At 34.5% G+C, this 24,178-nt stretch overlaps 1 protein-coding gene across 1 annotated transcript in view; it reads right to left on the bottom strand.

Moving 5' to 3' along the window:
• SESTD1 (SEC14 and spectrin domain containing 1) overlaps window positions 1-24,178 on the bottom strand; it is a 97,575-nt gene that overhangs the window by 8,910 nt on the left and 64,487 nt on the right. The window contains exons 10-17 of the mRNA XM_011356720.2: window positions 17,284-17,406; window positions 10,989-11,183; window positions 10,346-10,460; window positions 8,780-8,939; window positions 6,243-6,324; window positions 5,446-5,568; window positions 4,519-4,710; window positions 2,201-2,322 (exon numbers count right to left, since the gene is read on the bottom strand). Of these exons, the coding sequence (XP_011355022.1) occupies window positions 2,201-2,322; window positions 4,519-4,710; window positions 5,446-5,568; window positions 6,243-6,324; window positions 8,780-8,939; window positions 10,346-10,460; window positions 10,989-11,183; window positions 17,284-17,406 (1,112 nt within the window). The remainder of the gene's footprint in view (window positions 1-2,200; window positions 2,323-4,518; window positions 4,711-5,445; window positions 5,569-6,242; window positions 6,325-8,779; window positions 8,940-10,345; window positions 10,461-10,988; window positions 11,184-17,283; window positions 17,407-24,178) is intronic.

Genomic DNA, 24,178 nt, shown 5'->3' with positions numbered 1-24,178 from the left:
AAAATGGCATAAGATATATTAAGACATGTTGAGAAAAACATTAGTGGTATAAATGTCATATCATTTGTATTTAATATAATAATCTCAATAAGCCAAGAATGCAGCCAAGCTATGTGACAATAAATGAAACAATGAAACATTGAAGATACTTTGTTTTTCAGTTTTGGGTCTATACAAATATAAAATCTGTGTGTGTGCTTCAGTGCTGAGAACTATGTACACCAATTGTCTAATATATCTGGCAAGTAAAATATCTATTTAATGTTAAGGCATCATTTGGGACGTTAATAGATACAATCATTTAATTTTATTCTACCTGCAAAGATACCGTGTTCAGAGTCACAGAATCTTTTAGTGGTAGAAGAGTTCTTGAAAATTACTTGGTAAGCTCTTCATTCTTTAGATCAGAAAACTAAGTCTAGAAAATTAAATGGTTTAACTAAGTTCATGCAGTAAAAAACAAAACAAAACAAAACAAAACAAATTTGAACCTGGGTCTTCAAGCAGTGAATCTAGAAAGACCATCCATTATTTTTGTATTTTTCCAGAATGTTACAAAATATGAATCTGAATAATCTTACTGTCAAACAAACTTTTCACGACTAAATAGATTATCATATAAAATAGAATAAAATAATTCCAAATATTAAAGGTGGCAGTTGAAAAATTTGAATATACAGCACTAACTTATTCTTTAATCTAAAAAGGACTAGGAAAAGGAGGAGGAGAAGCTCAAGCAAAAACATCAGGGGGAAAAAAAAAAAAACTCATCAGGGACAGATGTTCCCAGACTGACCTGAGTAGAACAGGACACCGACTGTTTGACAACTGGCTATGAGACACAGAAATAAGGGTTTGAGTGGTGGTGTTCTAAAATGGAACATTAAAAGTGCCCCTCTAACACTGTTACTAGTTGAATTCATAAATTTTGATTCTTTTATACATTGAAGAGGTATAACATAACTTTAGGCTACTTCTGATTACTCAAGTTCAGGTTAATGAGAGATTATCTCTATATTAAACTATGAATGATATCCAAGAGAATAAAAATGTATCTTCTCAATATCAATTCCAAATAATCATTTGACATTCATGACGCAGTAGTACTTGCACTTACTATGTGTTAGACTTGTTGTAAGTAGTTTACGTATATTTAGGTAATATAACTCCCCTGCCCTATAACCTGAGGAGGTATGAAAAGTATGTCCCTATTTTTAGATGAGGAAATTGAGGTACAGGAAAAGATTAAGTAGCTTGTCCATGATGTCACAGCTAGTAAGTGATGCAGCTGAGATTTAAATATAAGATATCTAGTTAGAATCCACAATCCTAACTAGTATACTATCCTAAAATGTAAGGATAGATGTAGTCAATGCTTTGGTTTCTCTATCATTTGAATTAAATATTCTCTGAATTACCTTTAAATTACTTCCACTGAGAAGGTCTAAATCCTCAGGAATAAAGTTTGTTCTGATTCATTTACTGGCTCATTTATTTGCATTAAATTGTTTCATATTTTTATCATCGACTATTTAAAATGGAAAGAAACATGGGAATCAGGAGCCCACTATTTAAAATGGAAAGAAACATGGGAATCAGGAGCCCATAATTTTACAAATTAAGTAAACTCCACGTAGTCCAGTGAAAAGAGAAGGGGTTTAGAGCCAGACAGAACTGAGATTGTATCCTAATTCCACTTAGAAACTGTGAAATCCTGAGCTCCTTACTTAATCCTTCCGAGCCTCAGTTTCTTCATCTGTAAATCAGAAATAATCATACTGGCCTGGCGCTGTTTGGTCAAAAGTAATACAGGCGAAGTGTTTAACCTGGTGCCTGCCATATATTGAGCTCACTAAACATTAGTCCCCACCCCTCTCCTCAATGATACCCAAAGTCATGCCTAAAGTCACTCTACTCCCTATCGTCATAGCCAAAGCTAGAACTTAGGAAGTCAGCCTACCCAATGACCTTTCTTCTACAAGTAGTCAAGAAGCAACACATCTGATGGCAGCAAGTATCAACTGAGTTTCATAAGAGCCGAGTATAGATTTCTTTTCATTTTAAACCAATTTATTGTAGGAACTGAAAATGTGGACCAAAGATAACTGACTTGGCTTTTTTAAAAAATAAATTTTCCTCTCGATTTCACTGTAAGACCTCACAGATGAAAAAAACAAAATTATAAGAATATGCACCATACCCATCAGGATAAACTACAGGAACAGTTAATCTATCCAAAAGTGATTTCCCAACTGCTTCAATTTCATCAAATTGTTCCTCATCATTAATAGCTTCAGGCTCTTCTGGACAGTCCTGCAAAATCTGCAACAGTTAAAAGGGCAACATCAATCAAGAGACATAGAAAAGGAATCAAACTCACGTAAATGTAATAGATTGGAGGTGTTTTCATTTTGTTCTTAGCATCTTCATGTATACCACAGTACAAGATTAATCTATTATTAGCAAAACTGGCTCAAGAAATTCAAACAAAATGTAATATATAATCTCTACTAATAATATATAATTTGACTATGAAAAGGTCTACAGTGATTTCTAAGAACAAAATTATACTAGGCAACTATTCGGAAAGCAAGCTCAAACTGTGCTTATGAAGTATTCTTTCATTCATTAACTATTTAATATTTATTATATGTTTATTTAGCAGCTCCAGGATGTGAATGAGTATAGATTTTGACCTATAGGAGCTTACAGACTTCAAAAATGAAAAAATATATGTAAATATAAAACAACATATAATCAAAAGTACAAGCACATAACTGATATGATGACCTAGTTACACATTTTATAGTTATTTTAAAAACTGATCTGCTGACTGATATAAACTGGGAAGGTTATAATTGAAATATAGGAAGTTCTACTGTCCTTGATATTTTTTCCCTTAACTATTACCATTTAAATTTAACTACAAGAAGAAAACTACGAAATTGGGGGGAAAGAGTAGAAAAAGAAATACTTATTTTTGCAATTTTTTTGCATTATATTTTACTTAATCCAATCATGTTTATTTCAGCATTGCTCATAAAGAACATTTTTATATTCTAAAATTCTAGATTCAATTTATTTTCCCAATCATAGTTGTTACATTTATGCTTACTGGTACAAAACAAAACATAGTGAAGTGGAAAATAATATCTGGTAAAAGAAGGCTTTACATAGGTTTGCACAGCAAAATAACCTTAAATCAAGTTTATTATAAGCATGGTAAAGGCCATGTAGTAGAAAAAATAGAAATGTTAATTTTCAATTAAAAAACTATCAACCACATTCATTTCTTATATGATCTCTTAAGGAGGTCTAGATTTTAAAATGTCTTTGCAGATATCTTTAAAAAGCAGTATCCTAAGTTTTCAGTGGTGTTAGAAATAGGGCCAGTGGTCACCCCTGGACAGAAGGGAGAAGTGGTGTGACTAAAAGGCCCTTGAAGAACGTCTCAGGTACTGGTAACACTGTTGTTTAAATATTGCATTGATTACACAGGTGTGTTCACTGTGAAAACAGAACATTTATAATCTGTACACTATGTTAATATTATATTTCAAATTTTTTTCATTAAAATAATCAGTAAACAAGGTAAGCCATTTTGCATACTTTTATTCATAATCATTAGGCCAATTTTAAAATAAAACACTGATCGGTGGAGTTCAGTGACCAGCTCAGAGAGTTTACTGTGAACATTTCCCAACAGATGCACTGCCTAACACAGACAGAAAACGCTTAATTCCTGAGGTTCCTGGCAACGTCTCCTCTGCTCTACAGACAAGGCTAATAATTGTACAACTCAGGTTGCTCATATCTTAAATGGTACTGAACATCCCTACATATAAACTTTCATTGTAAAAGATCAAAACGAAGTTAACATAATAAAGCTCTTCTTCAGAAAGAAAATGTAAGGGTTGGGTGCTATAAATTTTCACTGTGCTGAATTAAGAAAAAAGTTCCATTAAAAATTGGCCCCAAAACACTGCCTATTTCATTTTTGGTTTCTGGAACTAATTAATTCATTAAATAATAAAGTCTAGAATTAATCTTTAAAGATAACATATGAAAAAGGTTTTAATTTTTATCCTCATTCTCATTTCAGTTGGACAGTCTCTACTTTAAACATTATAAAATTAAAAAGCGTCCTTTTAAAAATTTTATGACAATTAGCAAGTTGTTACTGAAGCTAAGTTTCTTTTCCTAGCATAATGAATGAGATGGGAGTCATGACATCCTAAAAAATGGACAGCACATTCTTGGTGTCAGTTTTGGTGAAGAGACACTGCAGAGAGAAGGCTACCGAATGGTTGTGAATTTCTCCAATCACAATATTCCACCACTGATATAAATTACTAAGAGAATTTGATTTGAACTAAGATATTATATCTACACAAACTTTGAACAATGGGATATAAAGTTTTAAAAAACAGAGTAACCACATAATAACATTATTAAAATGAACACATTTTAAACACATACAATAAATACTATTGTTACTATACTTTTTGAAAAGCGAACCTTTTCGGCATTTGAGTGAAATGCAATAGCCATTTCCAGCCTATGTACTCTCTCTTCGGATGCTATTGTAAATTGTTTCCATACTCTGTTCAGTCGAGGAAGTGTATCCCCAGATGATCGAGAAGTGCAGCGCAAAGACTGGCACAACACGACCGTGGCCTGCAGCAACTGTCTTCCATAGTCATAAGTGCTCTAAAAAGAAAAGTTAACAGGAAATTATAATAAAGGAATTCTGAAAAGAGGGATGGGAAAGTGTGGTTGGAGATAAGTGACACTACTAGAAATCAATACTGAATGACTCTCCTGGCGCTTATTACTACGAATTATCTGCAAGCATAAATAATGAAGGGGAAGTAATTCTTTTAGTTTTCAGTAAGTTTCTTAATCTTGTCTCCCCTGCTCATCTCACTCTGCTCAATTCCATGGGCCAAAAAAAATGTCTGTTCGCTCATCAATCAAGACAAGTGAGTGGAAACAGGCACTTTATATTCCATACAGGAAACCACAACTGTTACACTAAACTCAATTATTAAGGAAATTAATTAAGATACTTTTCACAACAAAAAAATCTCTGTTGTTATGCTAACACTGGTGAGATACAGGAACTGGGGTTTCTAATTTACTAATCTTAACATTTATTTCATATTAACTTTCGTGAATGGATAGCTGAACTGCCTTAAAAAAATGCCACAACATGTAACATAAATCAGAAGGAGCATATAGAACCTGTAATTCAGGGAAACATAAACTCTCTCAAGTGTATGCAGACTAGTTTTAATGCACCAGCTGACATTTTCTTAGTTCTGTGATGCTTCTGGAATAGCATAACTAACCTTCTTTAACTTGGAGGGTTAAGTTACATTATAATCATGCAGAAAGCTATTTAAACACTGAGCTTATAGAAAAGGAAGATAACCAGTTCTGCACCTGTGCAACATCAACAAATTTTCTATGCTTTTCCAGTAAAACTTTCGTTTCCTGAGCATCATCGCCCAATCTGATGTGGGTCTTAAGCAGAGCATCCAGAAGTTCGCTTAGCCATTCTACTGCCTAAATGAAAACAAATAACAGTAAAGTTGGATTCATAAGTCTTTACTTATCAAAACATCGTATTTATAAAAAGATTATATCATTTGATTAATTAATCCATTAGTTATAACCTAAGTTCCTAATAGTTTATTTCACTCAATGCCAATCTACATGATGAATGACCTCTCCTCTCCCTCAAAAGTTTTAAAATCTAAAGATAAGACCTATTAAAGAGATGCACTCTAAGTTATATCGTAACATTTACATTAATAGAATATCACGTATTATTACAGACTTAGGTTACCATTTAAGATCATAAATTTCTTCTACGTCAAGCTGAAATGATGTTCTCTGATGCTAACTACACAAAGATAGCAAATTGTTTAGTTGAAGAACCCTCTTGTGCATTAAAAAGCAATGTGCTATCCAGTCTTTATCTTGGGATGTAACTGACAACAAGTCAATAATAATAAATAATAAATAATCCCAATTGCTAGCTCAATAGAGGAGTTCATTGAGAAGACAAATGAGCCTAGTAAGATAACTGGGAACACAAAACTTCACTATTTCAGTAAACTATAATCTGACTTAATGTTACTTTCTTATGACCGTGAAAAGTATACTTTTGCTTACAGTTAGGTGAAATCAATCATCTAAGAAAAAATGACTATATAATGTACCTGATTGATCCTTACCTGGGCAGCATCTTCTTCACATTTAAACAACTGCACCATCTGAAGCATCTTTAACCTCCGCACATCTACCATGTCTTCGCATCTAATAAACCCAAACAAATTTAGGACGTCATTTCAGTTTTATTGATAACTATTATATCATCATCATCTGGCACTTTTTATAGCACGCTAAAATACTTAGTCCTACACTATGGAGACTGTAACTATTTTGCATCGATTTGTAAAAATTTTAAGGATATCTATATCTAAATCACATTAAAACCTCAAAATATCTGAATAATACTGAATCACAAACCCTCTTGAGAATAGCATGGATTCTGAAAAGTACTGAAGCAAAGCATAAACGCAATAGTATGCTAAAACCCAAAGAAATCTCCATTGCTACTTATCATTAAACAAGTTTCAAAGATAAAAATGCAGTTTCTCAAACACTAATTTAGAGGATGACCTTTAAGGAAATTAAAAAAATGAACACTTCTCATTATGTTAAATTACTCAGAGTAATATCTAATTTTGAACAAAAGAAATAAAAACTCCATCTATATTCTTAAGAAGAAAAAAAACTATTGAGCTCTAGGTGTAGAGAAACACAATTCAGAGTTTTTTTTTAATACTACTATTATCTGCCTGGATAATATACAGATTAAACTTTTAAAGTGACTCAACCTAACTCAGCTCTGAAGTATTCCCTTCATTCTCATGCAATTCCACGTATTTTAAGTGGGAAGGAGGAATCTCACTGCAGTCCAATACCAACAACAAGTTAACCAGGAGGCACTGGGCTCCACTACAGTTGATGTTCTTAAAGAAGGCTTAATAACAATCAGACGTCACTCTCACAAGGCTATTTTTATAAGGATGCCCGCAGTAAAAGCCCATAGCATACTGTCAAAATGCAACTTGGTTAAAGTAATTCTACAAGGGGCTGAAGGGAAGTGATGATGAAAATTATTTTTAAAATCTGAAACTCAAAAACAATATAAGATACCTTAACAATGAAGATAATATACATGTATTCAACACATATTGTCAGGTATTGAATAATGTGCTTGGAAAAAATAGAACATGGTCTCTACTATTAAGATGGTCACATCTTGGAAGATGGATGGTTAAATAAACAATGTGATGTTATTGTAAAGCTATGTAAAGAATTTATGGGAGTAGGGAGGAACAAGTGACTAATTTGCTTTAGAAATCTAAGACTTCCAAAGATAATTATCCCTGTGTCCTGAAGAATACAAAGGAATACACTAGACAGATAAAGAGGAAAGAAGTAGTCTAAGTCATGCATGCACAAAACGGCATGACACATTTAGGAAGATGAAAGCAACTATGTGGTTTTGTGGCAAAGTTATAAGAGATGAGACTTAGACTATACAGAATCGGACTATGGTCTCCTAAACTATTCCAAGGAGGCTGAACATCATCTGAGAAAATAGGAAGTCACTGAGAGGGGTTTTATATAAGGAAATTGTATAATTAGATGTGGACTTTACAAAGATTACTCTCCTGTTACAGGAGAGTAATCTTTGTAACAGACTAGAGATGAGTAAGACCAGAGGTAAATAAGAGATAAAATCTTGAACAAAGAAATGCTCAAGATTCTGAGATAACAGAACCTAGACATCTGACTAGGCTGTGGGGATGAGGAAGAATAAAGATTTTAGGATAAATCCCAAGTTTGGTAGCTGATGGTAACTTTAACTTAGAAAGGGAATAGTTTGTGGGGGAATGGTTCCAATTTGGACATATTAGGTTTAAGGAGTGCACAGGGGATCCAGGTGGAGACATTCAGTAGGCAAGGGGAATTATGTGTCTAGAGCACAGGAGAGGGGTTTGTGTCGGAGTCATAATTACTCAATTGTGATTATTTTTTAAAAAGTCATTAAAGTAGTGATACTCTCCAGGGAGAACACGTAGAGTGAGAAGAGAATTTGGCTTCAGAACAAACCCTGGAAGCAGTGACAATAGTTAGAGGACAAGAAAACAGTGAATAAGAAGAAGCAGAGTGCTAGGAGTATCATGAAGGTGTCTTCAAAGAAGAGAAGGTGGTCAGGGAATTTCAAGAATAAACAAAAATTCGCCTGTATCTAATGCTATTCAGAGTGGTCGAGCAAGGCCAGGACTAAAAGTATTCTTGGATTTTGAGCAAGATAAATGTTTATTACATATGGCAATTACAAAGTCACTGGTGACATCAGTAAGACCAAATTCAGGTGAGAGTAAAAGACAGATTGAGGAGGGTTAAAAAGTAAATTAGAGGTAGTGAGGAAGTATTATGAAATATTAGACCTTCAAATGACTTAGCTGTCAAGGAAGAGAGCTCTAGGGTTAGAAATAAAGAAAGAGCTGAAAAGAGCTGTCATTATTTGTTAGTACAATTATATACAATAATTATTACATTCACCAAAAACTTACTACATGCCTACTATATAACATATAAGAACTTTGAGTTTGAATGAAAAATATACATTATATCACTTTTCATTTTAATTATGCTGTCTTAGCAAAAATTAACATTAACAGTCAAACTTTGCCTTTGTTTCCTAAGCTGCATATCTTCCATCACTCCTTGTATGTGGTCCACATTTTCTTTATTTTCAATGGTTACATCCTTTCCGTAGGCCCAGGATGCCTGATTGGAGATCTGATCCAGAAGACCTTGACCTTTTTCACGCAAACCTTGCAATCCTACATCTAAAACAAAAGTTACTAGATTTAGCCTCTTAAACAATGGAGGTGCTTTCCCTCCCTCAAGTAAGCCCTCTCAGCAGATTCCAAGTAACAGTAGCTTTGTGCCTTAAATTACCTTGGAATGGAGTCCTCTGAATAAAACAATAAAACCCCTTTACATGTGGCTCTAACTGGAGTTCCCTCTCATGCCAAATTCTCCTTAAAGAGAATTTCTAAAAGGTGAATTTCCATAAGTAATAATTACTTTTCAAAACTGAAAGCTGGAAGAAAGTGTGAGAATTTCTATTTTGATGTGTAAGATTTTTCAAATTTTTTCCCTTCTGCTTTTATGTAGTCCATAACAAGGCAAATATTTTGTTCAAAAAAAATGTATGAGTTGAAAGACTTCAAAACAAGCAATGTTAAGGAGCACTGAACATTTGGGTATAGACACTACCAAGCTTATACCCATCACGAAGCAACACTTAGGATATGTTTAAGTACTCCAAATTAAACAGTATACAGTGACATTTTTTCTTTTTTTAAGAAATAGCGTGGCTCAGGAAAACTTCTGACATTTTGAAATAAATTTCATTTGGCATATTAAATATTAAATATGTGTTATGAGTATCATTTGCTAAAATAACAAAGGCTGCAAGCAAGTAAAATGCCAATGCAAACATGATTTTTCAAACCCATTTCTTCAAGTTCTTTTCAATAATTAATTAATTCGATTCAAGCATGTATCACCATTTCCTATTCAATCTCTTAGGTTTCCGCTTCCTCTTCTCAATTCCCCTTTGCTCTCCTGTCTCACTCAACCCACCCACACTTCCCATTTTTACAACTGCCTCTCCAGTCATGACTTAGGGAAAGTCACTGTATTTCCTACTGTACTAAATTTTAAAAGGTCTTGATGTCAAGTGAGAAAATTAGCTTAATGAAATTGGTCCATTCCCCCTTAAAGAATATTAATCTTGACAATACTCCCAGTTTGTAAAAACAAATGCGCAGAAACCAACCAACTATTTTTTCACAAGGTTAGGATATAGCAACAACAAAAATCATTGCATAAAACACAGTTTTGGGCATACAGGGTTTATCACAGAACACTTCACAGCTAATTACAGTTTATGCATGCACTACAAGTAACTGTTCATAGTATATGCAAGACATAGCACCTGTAGATATAGCTGGGTAAACAAGAAAGGCTAACTGCCCAGTGAAGGAAGAATAACTGGCCAACAATGAAAAATAAACATTTTAGCATAAATTATGCCTTTCAAGGGAAAACCTTGTTTACACTAATTTTTCCAGTGTTTCCTGTTAATAATTATAAGTAGTTCAGTATAAGTTGACTTGTTTAACCATGGTAATAATATACTTTTAAAAAGAACCCTTATGTTTCAGCATTTTTAAAATCTGCTTACCAACACTTTTCAGCTTCTCTTCAAGCAGTTTTAAAGTCTGCTGAATCGATGCTCCATCAGCTGGTGCTACATCTACGCACAACATCCCTAATAAGCCATCCAACTGCTGAGACAACTAAAGCAGAGGGACACCAAAGAGATAACCCTGATGTAATCAGCATCTAAAGGGTTTAATGATTAATGAGGTTTATATCTAATGAAGTTATCACAATTATACTTGAAAAAGACTATGCTGTTAAAAGACAAGAACGAATCATTAGAATACATGTTATCTGAAAGACAGAACACACAAACGCATGCACCAGGAAGACAAATATATCCAGGTTAGTAGAATGTAAAAAAATATTGAAACTTCCATTTCAATGTATGTTATATAGCATAAACATTGAGAAACGATCAAAATAAAATATATCTATGAGTTTTGGACACTATTTAGACAAAAGAAAAAAAAAAGGTTTAGTTGCATGCAGATGGTTTAAAAATAAAAATTTTTTAAAATCAAAGAATTTTATCTCATTTCCCCCACCAGTACATTATTTTATCGTTCCAGAAAAATAATTAGGAGACATGCAAACCTGTGAAAATTATGTGCAGATAAGTGTTCAGATAATTTGAAGAAAAGAAAAACAGAGTACACACTTACATCTTGAGCAACACCATGAAATTCAAGGGCCGCTTGTAAGAGATTTTGCCTAAATTCCAGCTGACTGGCCTGTCGATAACAAACATCACTAAGCTGTTGCTGCAACGACTTCAGTTCTACAAGATCTTCCTCATCTCCGGCATTTAAAAGTGCTGCAATTTGCTGATTAAGCTCCACATATACTGCAAACCATTCCTATGATAGAGACATTGTAAAGTAAATTAAGGGTAAAATTAGTTCCTGGAGAATTACATTATATTTTATAATTTCTCTAAGATATAATAAGTAACACATAGTTACATGAGAATTTTCTTAAGCAAAATTATTCAAATTGAGGACACAAAGTGCTCAACTCTTAAATCTTTCCACTGCAATCCCTGAACGCATTCCTGACAACAGCAAAATCTCCTATAGTATCATCCCAGCCTCTAAATGTTCCCTTTTCTTTTCGTGCTTTATGTGAAACCTGTCCACCCATCAAAGAAAGCAGTTAGCCCTGCAGCCCTCCTGCTTTTGTTTCCATAGCTGACATACCACAAGCCTGGAGGTGGGGGCAGGAGCGAAGGGCTGCCCATTCCTCATTAGTATTTCCAAGATCATTCCTTCTCCTAATTCTCTCAAAAACCACATCTCCTTTGAAGTGCATGCTGTCAGATTCCATCTTTCCAACCTTTCCTTTTGCATGCCCACATCCAGGGAGGTTAGCAAAGGTCACTGCCTTCCTCTCGATGCCAATCTTCTTATTGACTGCCAGCATGTGGACATCTACCCAACACCGAACTCTCAGTTCCTTGACTTCCTTGTTTCCAACTATCTTGTCCTCATCTTATCTCAGCTACCCACTCCAATGGACATAAAATCCTGTCATTATTATAAACTACTGAAGAGCTCCCCAAATCTCAATTTCAAGAATCCCATTTTCTGACCACCAGCTACTGACTCTCCAATTCACATCCTTTAGTATGCTTACTCCCACAACCCCATGGGGTCCCTCAGCATGCATTCACCTCAGCATGTTTTACTGTCCAGCACTCAGGAGTCCTCACTTCTATCCTTGATCAGACAGAGGCTATGAACATCTCCCAAGGCACAACCCATGCCCACATCTTTCTCTCCTTCCTTTCATCAGATTTACCTATCAACCTCAGACCTGCTTTCTTTGCCTACTGTACCTACGCCAGAGTAGCTGAACGTGGCTAAAAAAACACAACCATGTAGATAGGTGTCTTTTAAAAGTTATGACTAAATAATCCCAAATGGGCCTTTAATGATCCTATTACAATTCTCTAGTCAATTCACTTTCCCATTCTCATGATTATGTTTTTTTCACTCCTTAAATCTCCAACTTCCTTTTCACCTCTTTACTCTCAATCAAAAATCTAACTTTAATTCACTAGAAAGCAACCAGAAGAGAACTCTCACATCTCACCAACAAATCTATTAAGTTCTCTGCTTTTGTAGTGCTATGCTTCGCTCTCCCTAATATAATAATGGATAAACCGCCCCTGCTTCTAAAGCCAACAACTTGTGTCTTATGTGCTAATCTTGGTCACCTGCACAAGACTTTGCTCTTGCAATTACCTTCTCCCTCTTTCCTATCATCAATTCTTCCTTTTCAACTGGATTATTTCCGTCAGCATACAAATATATAGTATTTTATATTAAAAAACAAAACATTCAATTAAGATACGTGTATTTGACTATATATAAATTAAAACTCAGTAAAAAAACCCAATAAACCTCCCTTAAGGAGTTCTCTACACTCATTTTATCTTCATTTCTTATTCTCTTTTTAATCCACTCTGATTAGGGTTTTGTCCTTCCTACTTTTATTAAACCACTCATGTCAAATTCTCAGTCATTATCTTACTGGACTTCACAGCCACATTTGACAAAGATGACCAATTCCTCCTCCTTGAAATGTCTTTCTCTCATTTCCTGAGACAGCTCCTTTTTGGCCTCCCCTGCTGGCTCTCCTTCCTCTTCTTGCCTTCTAAATTTAGGACTGACCCAGGGTTTAATTTTCCAAAGGCTTTTTGCTTCTAAATCAATACTCATTGGGCTTGGATAATTTCATCTAGTCCAATGCCTTTAAATGACTAGATGAAATTATCTATAGGATTATAACTCCCAAATTAATTAATACCCTCAACCCTGACCCCTTTCCTGAACCTTAGATACTGATACCCAATTGCCTACTAGCCATTTTCATTCAGATAACTTTTCGATATCTAAAATTTAAACTGTCCCCAAAGATACTGATTTTCCAGCTTCCTATCCTGCTTCCTTTTCAGTCTTTCCCATCTTAATTCTAGTCGCTAAGGCCAAACATCTGAATCTTCTACCAAGAGCAAGTCTTGCTGGCTTAATCCATGAATCTGACAACTTCTCATTACTTCTACTGCCTCCATTCTATTAGCCTCCTGTCTTCCTATTTCATTATTTGTCCCTACTCCCTATTCTCCATACAACAGCCAGTGATCTTTAAAAACATAAATCAATTCTTGGATAATAAATGTGAATTTATTTTAGCTTTATTTCTAAATTATGCTTTTATGAAGAATCTAAAACTTAATACTTGACAGAGTGCTTTAAGATAAAATGGTATGTTTACAGTTTCTTCAAATTCTATTATTAGGCAATAATACACTAGAAATTTGTCATTATAATTTCATGAGACTAGAACAATTCCAACACATGTTTTAAAGTATTAACTTTTATTTACAAAAAGAAAGCTTTTAATAAAATATTAGAATATCTTAAACATCATAAGCTAATATACTGCATGAACCTATTTTCAAGGTGACAGTGCAGTGCCACCTATTGGTTAAAATGGCGCAATTCTCTTTTGTAAACCTTTTAGAATGGAAAAATTTAAATCTATTCAAAAGTGGAAAGAACAGTACCACGGGCCCTTGAATGATACGGGTTTGAAATGCATGGGTCGATTCATCTACACACTTTTTTTCCCAATAAATATTGTATATGTATTTTCCTTATGATTTTCTTAATAACGTCTTTTCTCTAGCTTACTTTATGGTAAGAATACAGTATATAATGCATATACAAACTATATCTTAATTGACTCTATGTTATTGGTAAGGCTTCCGGTCAACAGTTGGCTATTAGTAGTTAAATTCTGGGGGAGTCAAAAGTCATATGCAGATTTTAGACTGCAAAGTGCAGGAGAGGTTCCGTGCCCCTAACCCCTTCATTGCCCAAGGGTGAACTGTAAAATGAAACCCTATTAACCATTCATCTTCAATAATTATCAACTCATGGCCAACCTGTTTCATCTATAATTCCATCTAATCTGCCCCACCTCCCAATTTTCAAACAAATTCCAGATACTATGTCATTCAGAAAAATGAGATCCGTGATAAGCCATCGATGTTTCTTTTCTTTGGGCACTATGATTATGGATGCAGACATCAAAGTATGTGCGTAAGTCCTCAAGTATAAGAATTAAAAAATGCTAGATCTTAAGCAAGTCCATGAAATTTAGTAGCTTTCTCTAAGAGAGAGGGGGAAAGAAAGGGAGAGAGAGGGAAAGGGGGAGGGGAGAAAGAGCGGTGAGATAGAGACGGAGTGAGAGAGAATCTCATCTGAATATCGAGATTAATATTTTAACCTTTGTCCAGCTACTCACTAATTAAAACATGTAATCTCCCAGTTTCTTCATGCATAAAATAAGGTGATTGGTATTAGAATAATCTATAAGATCTTTTTCAATTCAAAAGTTCTGGAATTTTATACTGATTTACATTACAAGTAAACTAAAGCAAATGGAAAAGATCATCCATAAGCAATTTGTTTCTTTTAGTTGATTTCAGAACCTTATATAGTAAAAATACAAAAACAAACATCTAAACACAGAAATCTCTATATACACCATCTGTAATTTCATCCATATTATATGCAATATAAAATGTACTGTTCAATGTACATTTTTTGTATATGTAGTTATACTTTTGTGAATTTCTTTATAACATGTATGTAATTGAATTTTGTAAACTTCTTTATGATATATATATAATCCAACTTCTAAGTACATTTATTCCTCTTGGCATCTTTTAAAAATAATACAGATAAATTCTGTCTTTAGGATCCTCATGTGTCATGTATCTTTATTTAAAGTAGTTTTGGATACTTTCATAACTTCATCCTTTTCAGCAGTCCCCAAATTTTTGGCACCAGGGACCAGTGCTCCTATGAGAATCTAATCCCTGATGATCTGAAGTGGAGCTGAGGCGGTAATGCTAACGCTGGGGAGCGGCCGCAAATACAGATGAAGCTTCGCTTGCTTGCCTGCTGCTCACCTCCTGCTGTGCAGCCCAGTTCCTAACAGGCCACGAACCAATACTGGTCCACAGCCCAGGGTTTGGGGACTCTTGCTCAAGATGAAGTCTAGAATGTTCCACAGCAAATACTGTTTTCAAGAACTAAAGAGGAGGATTAAATTGTAAAATATAGTAATTCTATAGTAACATGCTCCAGGAACAAACCACGGGGTTCAAGTAAATCATAATCTATAAAAATTATCAACAGCACTGTTATTTAAAAAGTATCAAGATGATAAAAATATTAGAACTTCATGAACAGAGGTTATAAATTAAATACAAGTTATGTGATATTTTTTTTAGTATGAAAAGAAAAATGCCATTATGTTGGAACCTGTGAAAAGCAGAAAATACAGCTTTTCAATTATGGAATTTCATTTTTAAGCTTCTTACAAGTGCTAATTAGGAAAACTACAAAGACAATCTATATACTATCTTTAGATAATTCCAAATCTTGTGATACTTCTTGCTTATATATTATTCCCTCAACTAGATTATAATCTAGGGTACAGTATGTATTTTATCTTCCAATCTTGCTGATCGTTAAAGCTGATTTGGGGAATATTGTAAACAATATAAGGAAACTAAACAAAAAGGTATATACTAAACATTATTATGTCAGGTGTTGTTAAATCACATCTCTAATAAAGGGCAAATGATTTGTTGTCAACAATTCGAATTTGTTCCTGAGAAAATTATAGTCGATATTTATTCCTTAATCGCACTTAGTTAAAATAATATTCACTAATACTACCCAACTTTTAATTTTAGGGGGGCTTTGTTTTTATTTTTATTTATTTAGCACTTCATTTATTTTTAAATTTTTAATTGCCACTTCAACTAGGAAAGCTGAATGGGAAAGAAAATAATTACAGAAATATAATGTTCAGATGATCCTTAAATCTCATCTGGGCCCAGAGTTTAACATTATTAATGATCAATTTTTTTAAATACTGTTCTCCATCGTTGTGCATTCAGATCCTAGAGGTCAAGATGTCTATTATATTTCCCCTTGGACACATGAGGTTTTTTTTCACTTAATACATAAATCCAATCAGAGTATTATCTGTTTATGGGGAATTGTTGTATTCCTCATAGTATGTGTAAGTCTGAATACTATAAGTGTGTGTGTATAAACTGATCAAAATTTTAAGACATATAATCTAAGGAGATAGAAATTAATGACATCAAGTTTTATTTCTCCAACTTCCTAGTCTATTTAAAATTACCATAGTAAGTAACATGAATTGGGAGAGCAAAAGGGTGAGCTAAATGATCCACAAACTAGATGATCATCATCACAATAATGAAGAGTTAACTATAACACAGCAAGAGCTTAATATCTATTAGTTTCCTCCACATAACAAGATGTTAAATATTAAACCCTCTTGAACAATTATTACCTATAACCTGCCTAAAAATTAATTTCCCAATTTTGTAACTGTGATTTCACATCCCCTTCGCAGTTACAAATGTGAACCTCTAAGTGCAGAAAGAATGAAAAGATATCCTGTACCCTTTGCACTCACTCTCCATCAGCTGTATTTAATGATTCTGGAATTACTCTCAGGCATTTAACTGTATTATACACTCCCAATAAAGCAGGGACAGATTTCTCTTTGAGGACTTAAGAAACACAGTTTCTGTCTCAGGGACTACAGATAAAGGTTTTATTTTTGTACTATCACTCTTTCTTCTGTCACTGTAGTTTTTAAATTTTCACATAAATTTTGTTTCTATAAAAATATGTAATTAAACTGTACTGGAGACAAAACCAAAGCCAAACTTCTAATGAAAATGTACCAAGTGGTCAAAATGTACTTTATGGTCTCTAAACATTGAACATACTACACTCTATGTCCTATATCAAAGTTCACGGCAACTTAGCATCACACATGCTACTAACGATGCACATGAAGAGCACTGTAACTTGCAGAGGGAAAAAAGCCTCTCACACTGTGTTGGCTCTCAATCTCCTCGTGCTTCTGCTGCAGGGCCTGGGAAGCCCGGATGGAGTCTCCAATCCCCCACTGGGCTCTTAGTTGTTCTGATCCAGGTCCTTCGAGCCAGTTCACGACCTGTAAGTGGAAGTTGAAATGAAATTCTAAAATAATCAAAGCTTTTCAAACTTTCATTCTAATTGATTTCCCCCCCCCCCAAAGCTGGAATATTTTTATTTTAACTTCATTAAATTCACGTATAAGAATAAACTAAAAATGGATTAAAGACTTAAATGTAAGACCCCAAACCATAAAACTCCTAGAAGAAAACACAGGCACTAAATTCTGTGACATTGCTCTTGGTAATATTTTTTCTAATATATTTCCTAGGGTAAGGGAAACAAAAGAAAAAAATAAACAAATCGGACTACATCAAACTAAAAAGTTTTTGCATGGCAAAGGAAATCATCAACAAAACTAAAAGACAACCTACTGAATGGCAGATTATATTTACCAATGATATATCTGGTAAGCGGTTAATACCCAAAATTTATAAAGAACTCATACAACTCAACACCAAAAAAACCCAAACAATCCAATTAAAAAACGGGCAGAAGATGTGAATAGGCATTTCTCCAGAAGACACATGGATGGCCAAGAGACATATGAAAAGATGCTCAACATCACTAACTATCAGAGAAATGCAAATTAAAACCACAATGAGATATCACCTCACACCTCTCAGAATGGTTATCCTCACTAAATCCAAGAACAAGTGCTGGCAGAGATGTGGAGAAAAGGGAACCCTTGTGCACTGTTGGTGGGATTGCAAATCGGTGCAGCCACTATGGAAAACAGTTTGGAGATTCCTCAAAAAATTAAAAATAGAACTACCTTATGACCCGGCAATGCCATTTCTGAGTATTTGTCGATAAACAAAACAAAACACTAATTCGAAAAGATATATGCAACCTTATGTTCACTGCAGCGTTATTTACAATAGCCAAGATATGGAAGCAACCTAAGTGCTCATTGGTAGATGACTGAATAAAGATGTGGTACATATATACAACTGAATATTACTCAGCCATACAAAATAATGAAATCTTATTATTTGTGACAATATGGATGGACCTAGAGTAAGGGTCTCCAACACCCAGGCTACGATCGATAGTAGTCTCTGGCCTGTTAGGAACAGGTCCTCACAGTAGTAGGTGAGTGGAGAGAAAACAAAGTTTCATCTGTATTTGCAGCTGCTCCCCAGAACTAGCATTGCTTCAGCTCCACCTCAGATCATCAGGCATTAGATTCTCATAGGAGCACCGGTCCCTGGTGCCAGAAAGGTTTGGGGACTGCTGAAGAAGGGATTATGTTAAGTGAAATAAGTCAAACAGAGAAAGCAAATACTGTATGATTTCACTTACATGTGGACCCTAGAAACAAAATAAACCAACAGAACAAAAACAGATTCAAGGCTACAGAGAACAGACTGATGGTTGCCAGATGGGATGGGGGTTGGCAGCTGGGTAATAAAGGTACAGGGATTAAGAAGTACAAATTGGCAGTTAAAAAACAGTCACAGTAAAGTACAGAATAGGAAATACAGTCAGTAACACTGTAATAACTAAACATGATGTCAGGTGGGTACTAGCCTTATTAGGATCATTTCATAAATTATATGTGTCCAACCACTATGCTGTACACATGAAGCTAATATAATATTGAATGTCAAATGTAACTGAAAAAGGATTTTTTTAACTTAAAATTCTATTGCATGGCAACAAATGTTTCTTTTAAAACTATGCATCTATAATGTGGCAACTTTTCCAAAACCTAAATTTGAAGGAATGTACACTACAGGACCTTAGGCATTCACCTACCTGATCATCTGCCAGGCTAAAAGAAATCTGGAATGCTCCCATGAAGAAAGAGGATTAAAAATTTACTTAGAAAAAGATAAGAAAATCAGAAAACTATGGGATTTAGAGTTGAAAGCAGCATCAGAAATGTCATTGGTCAAATTTCTTATCAAACATTTAAGAAAACTGAGTTTCAGAGAGATTATGTGACTTGCCCAAGGTAACATAATCCATTACTGAAAAACTGGAACTAAAAATCGTGTCCTGTCTAATATTCTTCCCAAAGCACTGATAAAACTAAATGAATTAAATAACTATTTTCTCACTTTGAAAATTAAAAACTAACTGTAGAATTCTAGTACTGCAATACCCTCTGGGGATCCTCTCAAGAGTAATTATATATTCAGACCCATGAGATCATCTGAAGTCCTAATGACACCAGTCCACGCAGAAGGATGTAGGGTGGGGACTAGTTTGCCAGAACGGCAACAAATACTTCTCTTCTGCCAAGTTCTTGAAAAAGTGCAACAGTTCAGATACAAGGAGATGAGACCCAAATGGGAGATATGGGAGACGTACTGGCGTGGAAACTTCATACCCAACATGGGGTATGTCCATTATAAAAGTCACTGAACTCAAGGATGCACAAAGTTATGTCTTCCATCAAGTATTAATAGTTTTCCCAATCCAGATTCAGAATAATTTTTATTATAAGCAATGCTGCCTAAACATAGTGGCCATTCCAATTTTTCTCAGGTTTTCAAGGGAACAAAGCTAGACAGTTAATTAAATATCCAATTCTCATGCAGAAGAAGAAAGTGTTTTGTTAACTCTTTATCCACAAGCATACATACTCTGAAACTACATAGACACAGTGAAGTAATTTTAACAGAAAAAATAATATCCTCAAGCTTTACGTGTTACTAAATGAGAAAAAGGAATTCAACAACAGAGATATAATTATGCCCTAAATCTAAACATTAAGATAGCTCCCAAGAAGTGAATGAAGGTGTCTCTGCAACATACAGACCCGAGGGAGAGTTAGGCTTACCTTAGAACTTTATAACAGAGTATCACACGCCCACAGAACATTTCTGTTACTCCCAGGTTAAAATACATTCATTTTAAAATCTAATAGCTCATGTAATTTTTTACAATTATATAAAACACCACAGCATGGGAAAAAATCATGCATATTTCCTTTTTCATATGCATAGTGTTTTTGTGTTACTCCAGATTTAAGTACTACAGCTAATTCTCATGGAGTACAAGTAATTTCCATCCTGTGTTTTTCACTTACATTACATCATAATACTATAATGATTTTCTGTGTGGCTACAGTTATAATTTTCAATGGTTGCAAACCTCTATTTTAAGAAGGCCGACCTCCTTGCCTGCACCTGCCTCCCTCCCTCCCTCACAGCTGTCCAACCAACCAACCAACCAACCAACCAACTCAACCCAACTGCCCTTGTTAAGAGCTAAGTAACTAATGTACTACCTCAAATAACTATGATATCTGCTTTCAAGACTATTTTTGAGCATGTAGAATGTTTCTAATTTCTATCAATTCTAAGCAATTCTATGAGGAACATACACAAATATGGATATATGTGCTTTATATAAATATAGAAGAGTTATTATATTGCATTTTTTCTCTAATTCTGTATTGTTTTCCTAGGAAAGACTTTCAATCTTAGGTCCAATGATGATATAATGTTAATGGTTGTTAGTATACATATACTAACAAGACTATAGTTTTTAAAAAACTTCTGTCAACTGAAAAATAGAAATACTTCCAGGCATATTTTTAAATACTAGTGAGACAATACATTGCAAATGTTTGCTTACTAAGAATGTATGATCTTTTGTGATTTATCTCTTCATGTTCTTTGCTCATTTATATTCTAGTCTTAAGTACTAAAATATTTTTAGCTTCTGCCTTCTCTTTATAAGGCTTAATACTAGAGAGCAAAAACTCAAAAACAAAAAAAAAAGTCAAAGTAGTATTTCTGATGCAATGGAACAGACTTAAATGCTACAGCTTTCTTTGCTAAACTGTTTTTAGATTCCTGATTTCATCTGCAAACCCCTATTGTCAGGTGCTCTCTAGAATGCAATGCTTTGTTCCTCAACGTCTCTACTTTTTCTGCTTTAATGTTTTGTATGAGCTATCTTTGGAGCAGGGTACTAGGATGCTGTTTTTCTCTGTTAGCCTGTGAAAAGTATCACTCTTTCTCAAAGAGAAAGATGAGCAGTTGGGTCTGGAGAAAGCTCCAGCATGAGTCTGAATTCTGAATTCTGGTTCTGCTCACACTAGTGAGTCTGCATTCGGTTCTTTTCCTACTAGATGAAAGACTTTGGCCTGTCATTTTTAAAATGGTGTTAATGCTACCTACCGTAAGGGATGCTGTCAGGATTACTATACCAGTAGATAATACTAGTAACTGTTAGCCTCTTTGTTTTCCTCACTTTTTCTGAAGGAAATGCCTAGCTCCTTCTGTCTATACACTCTTTATAAAGTTTGTCTCACCATCTGCCTTTTGTAGTCAGGTCCCTGGATTTCTTAAAGAAGTCCCTGAACTGTTTTATTCAATACTTTTTAAAAATGGAAATAAAAAGAGTAAGTTTTAAGGAGGCTTACGTAAACATTTTGAAACAATTTTCCATTTCCTCTTTTGAGATTTAATCACTTCTCATTCATTACTATGTATTACAAATATGGATATAAAAACAGATGTAAAATGGCTTTTAAATATTTTAAACAATTAATATAATTATTTACTAAAAATATCTAAATTCTAAAAATAAGGGCGAAATGAAAGCATCTCAAAAATATTTAACTAATTAATAATGCGTTCTATATTATTTTTAAAAACCTATGACAATATTATTTAAATATTTAAACTTTGCTTTCAGAATAGTCTAGAAACAAAAGAAGCAGGTTACCATAAATCATGATAACTAGAGGAAACAATTTATTCACATGGAACTTTCAAAGAAACATACATTTAAAAATAAATTTTAAATAAAGCAAAGGCATCTTGGTGCAAAAAAAAAAAAAAAACCTGCATAGTCAAGTGCATGTAGTTTTAATGTATGCTGAAAATAACTTCTTAGTATAAAACATTAGTAATATAGACAGAGTAAACATATGATTATTTCTAATAAGTGATACAAATTGAGGCTGATGCTCCAGTACACAAGTTTATTTAAACACATTAACGACAGTGGTTTGCCAAACCAGGCTATAAAATTTAATTTCAATCAGGATATCTTCCTCAGTCAATATCAATATTAACTTACTGCCAAAACAGTTCCATGACCAATCCATATCAGTGTGACCCCTCAAATGGTTACACCTGTATGTATAATCTTGGAGATGTACTCTTAAAATCTACCATGATAAATATTTGCAGAGGCCAAAAATGCATGTAACTATCCACTATTCTTTCTTGACCTGGCTGATTTCTAAAGACTATGAGAGAGTATCTGGAAGTGTGTGAGGTCAAATCAGGCAGAAGGGTATGTCAAGCACATACCAAGCATCTGATCTGGAGAAAGAATATGGGGAACTGGGAGCATACCCTCCAGCTGTATGCTTATGCAACTCAAGAGTGTATCCTATTTTGCATCTATGGTTCCTTTCTACAAAGGAATAAAAGCACATAAATGATTCTAGAAATAACACTTGCAGCGCTGGCAGTAATTACTGCTATAATAAGTAATGAGAATAACAGTAGCATATTTCAGTGATGTGATATAGTCTCCTACCCAGAAGTATGTGAAATCTAATTTTTAAGTGTAGCAGAAGCAGCACTATCATCATTATAAATATTATCATCATCTCCCTTCTCTAGTTTCTTTTTTATCCAAAGGAGCTGGTCCATCATTTCAAAAACTCATATAGTAACTCCTCTGCCCTTCTGTCTTTTTATCCTACTGGACTGACCCTACATAGCAAAGAATAAATGCTGGATAAATCCCATCATGTGTGTTCTCTGTGCTGCACCTCAACAGCCAGCCATACAACAGGCTAGAAAGGTTCCACTATAAATTCAAGATCAACACTCCCTAAAAATAAAACAACATTTCTGTGGTAATTTCACTCTTCTAATCTCCACAAAAAAAAATCTTGTATCCTCTCTGCTCCATTTTATCCTCTGCTCCTCTTCCCTGTCAATCTCCTAGCCCACCTCCAAATGTGTACCACCAACGTCATGACCTTTATCTCTTTACAATAAAAAAGAGAACACATCACACAGGAACTCCTTAATCTTCCTGATGCCTGAGTTATATGAGGCACCTTTGGATTCATCCTACTCATCCTTCCTCCTGTTACAATGGGGAAGTTCTCCCTCTTCTATTCTAAAGCTAATCTCTTCAACTGTGCTTTTGAGTCCATCCACATCCACCTTGTCAGGAACCTGATAGTGTTAATTATTCTTTCTCTTTTGTACATTCGATGCCTTCCTCCAAACAGATACATCCCATTAGCCTTTAAACCTCTTATAGTTTTCCATATTAAAACAAACGAACAAACAAAAAACACCACACTCAACCCCTGTTGTGTGCTAAACTGTGCCCCCGCAAAATCCACACGTCAAAGTTCTAACCTTCAGTACTTCAGCATGTAACCATATTTACTTAAAGATAGGGTCTTTAAAGAGGTAATGAAATTAAAATGAGGTTATTAGAGTGGACTCTAATCTACTGTGACCAGTGTCTTTAAAAAGAAAGACAATTTGGACACAGAGAAGATGATGTGAAGACGTAGGGAGAAGATAAACCATCAACGAGCTAAAAAGACAGGGCCTGGAACAGATCCTTCCCTCATCGCCCTTGGAAGGAATCCACTCTGTCAACACCTCCATCGTAGACTTTTAGCCTTCAGAACTGTGAGAAAACATTTCTGTTAATTTACGTCTCTAGTCCGTAGCACTTCATTACTGTAGCCCTAGTAGACTAATAGAACTCCTTATCTACCACTCTAGGCATTGCTCTTACTGCTCACCTTTCCTTCACAGACAGAAATCTCCATCGTCTATTCT

Source organism: Pteropus vampyrus, unplaced genomic scaffold, assembly GCF_000151845.1.
Source record: "Pteropus vampyrus isolate Shadow unplaced genomic scaffold, Pvam_2.0 Scaffold2, whole genome shotgun sequence".
NCBI lineage: Eukaryota > Metazoa > Chordata > Mammalia > Chiroptera > Pteropodidae > Pteropus > Pteropus vampyrus.
The sequence above is the reverse complement of the archived record's forward strand: the minus strand, read 5'-3'. Positions and strand labels throughout refer to the sequence as shown.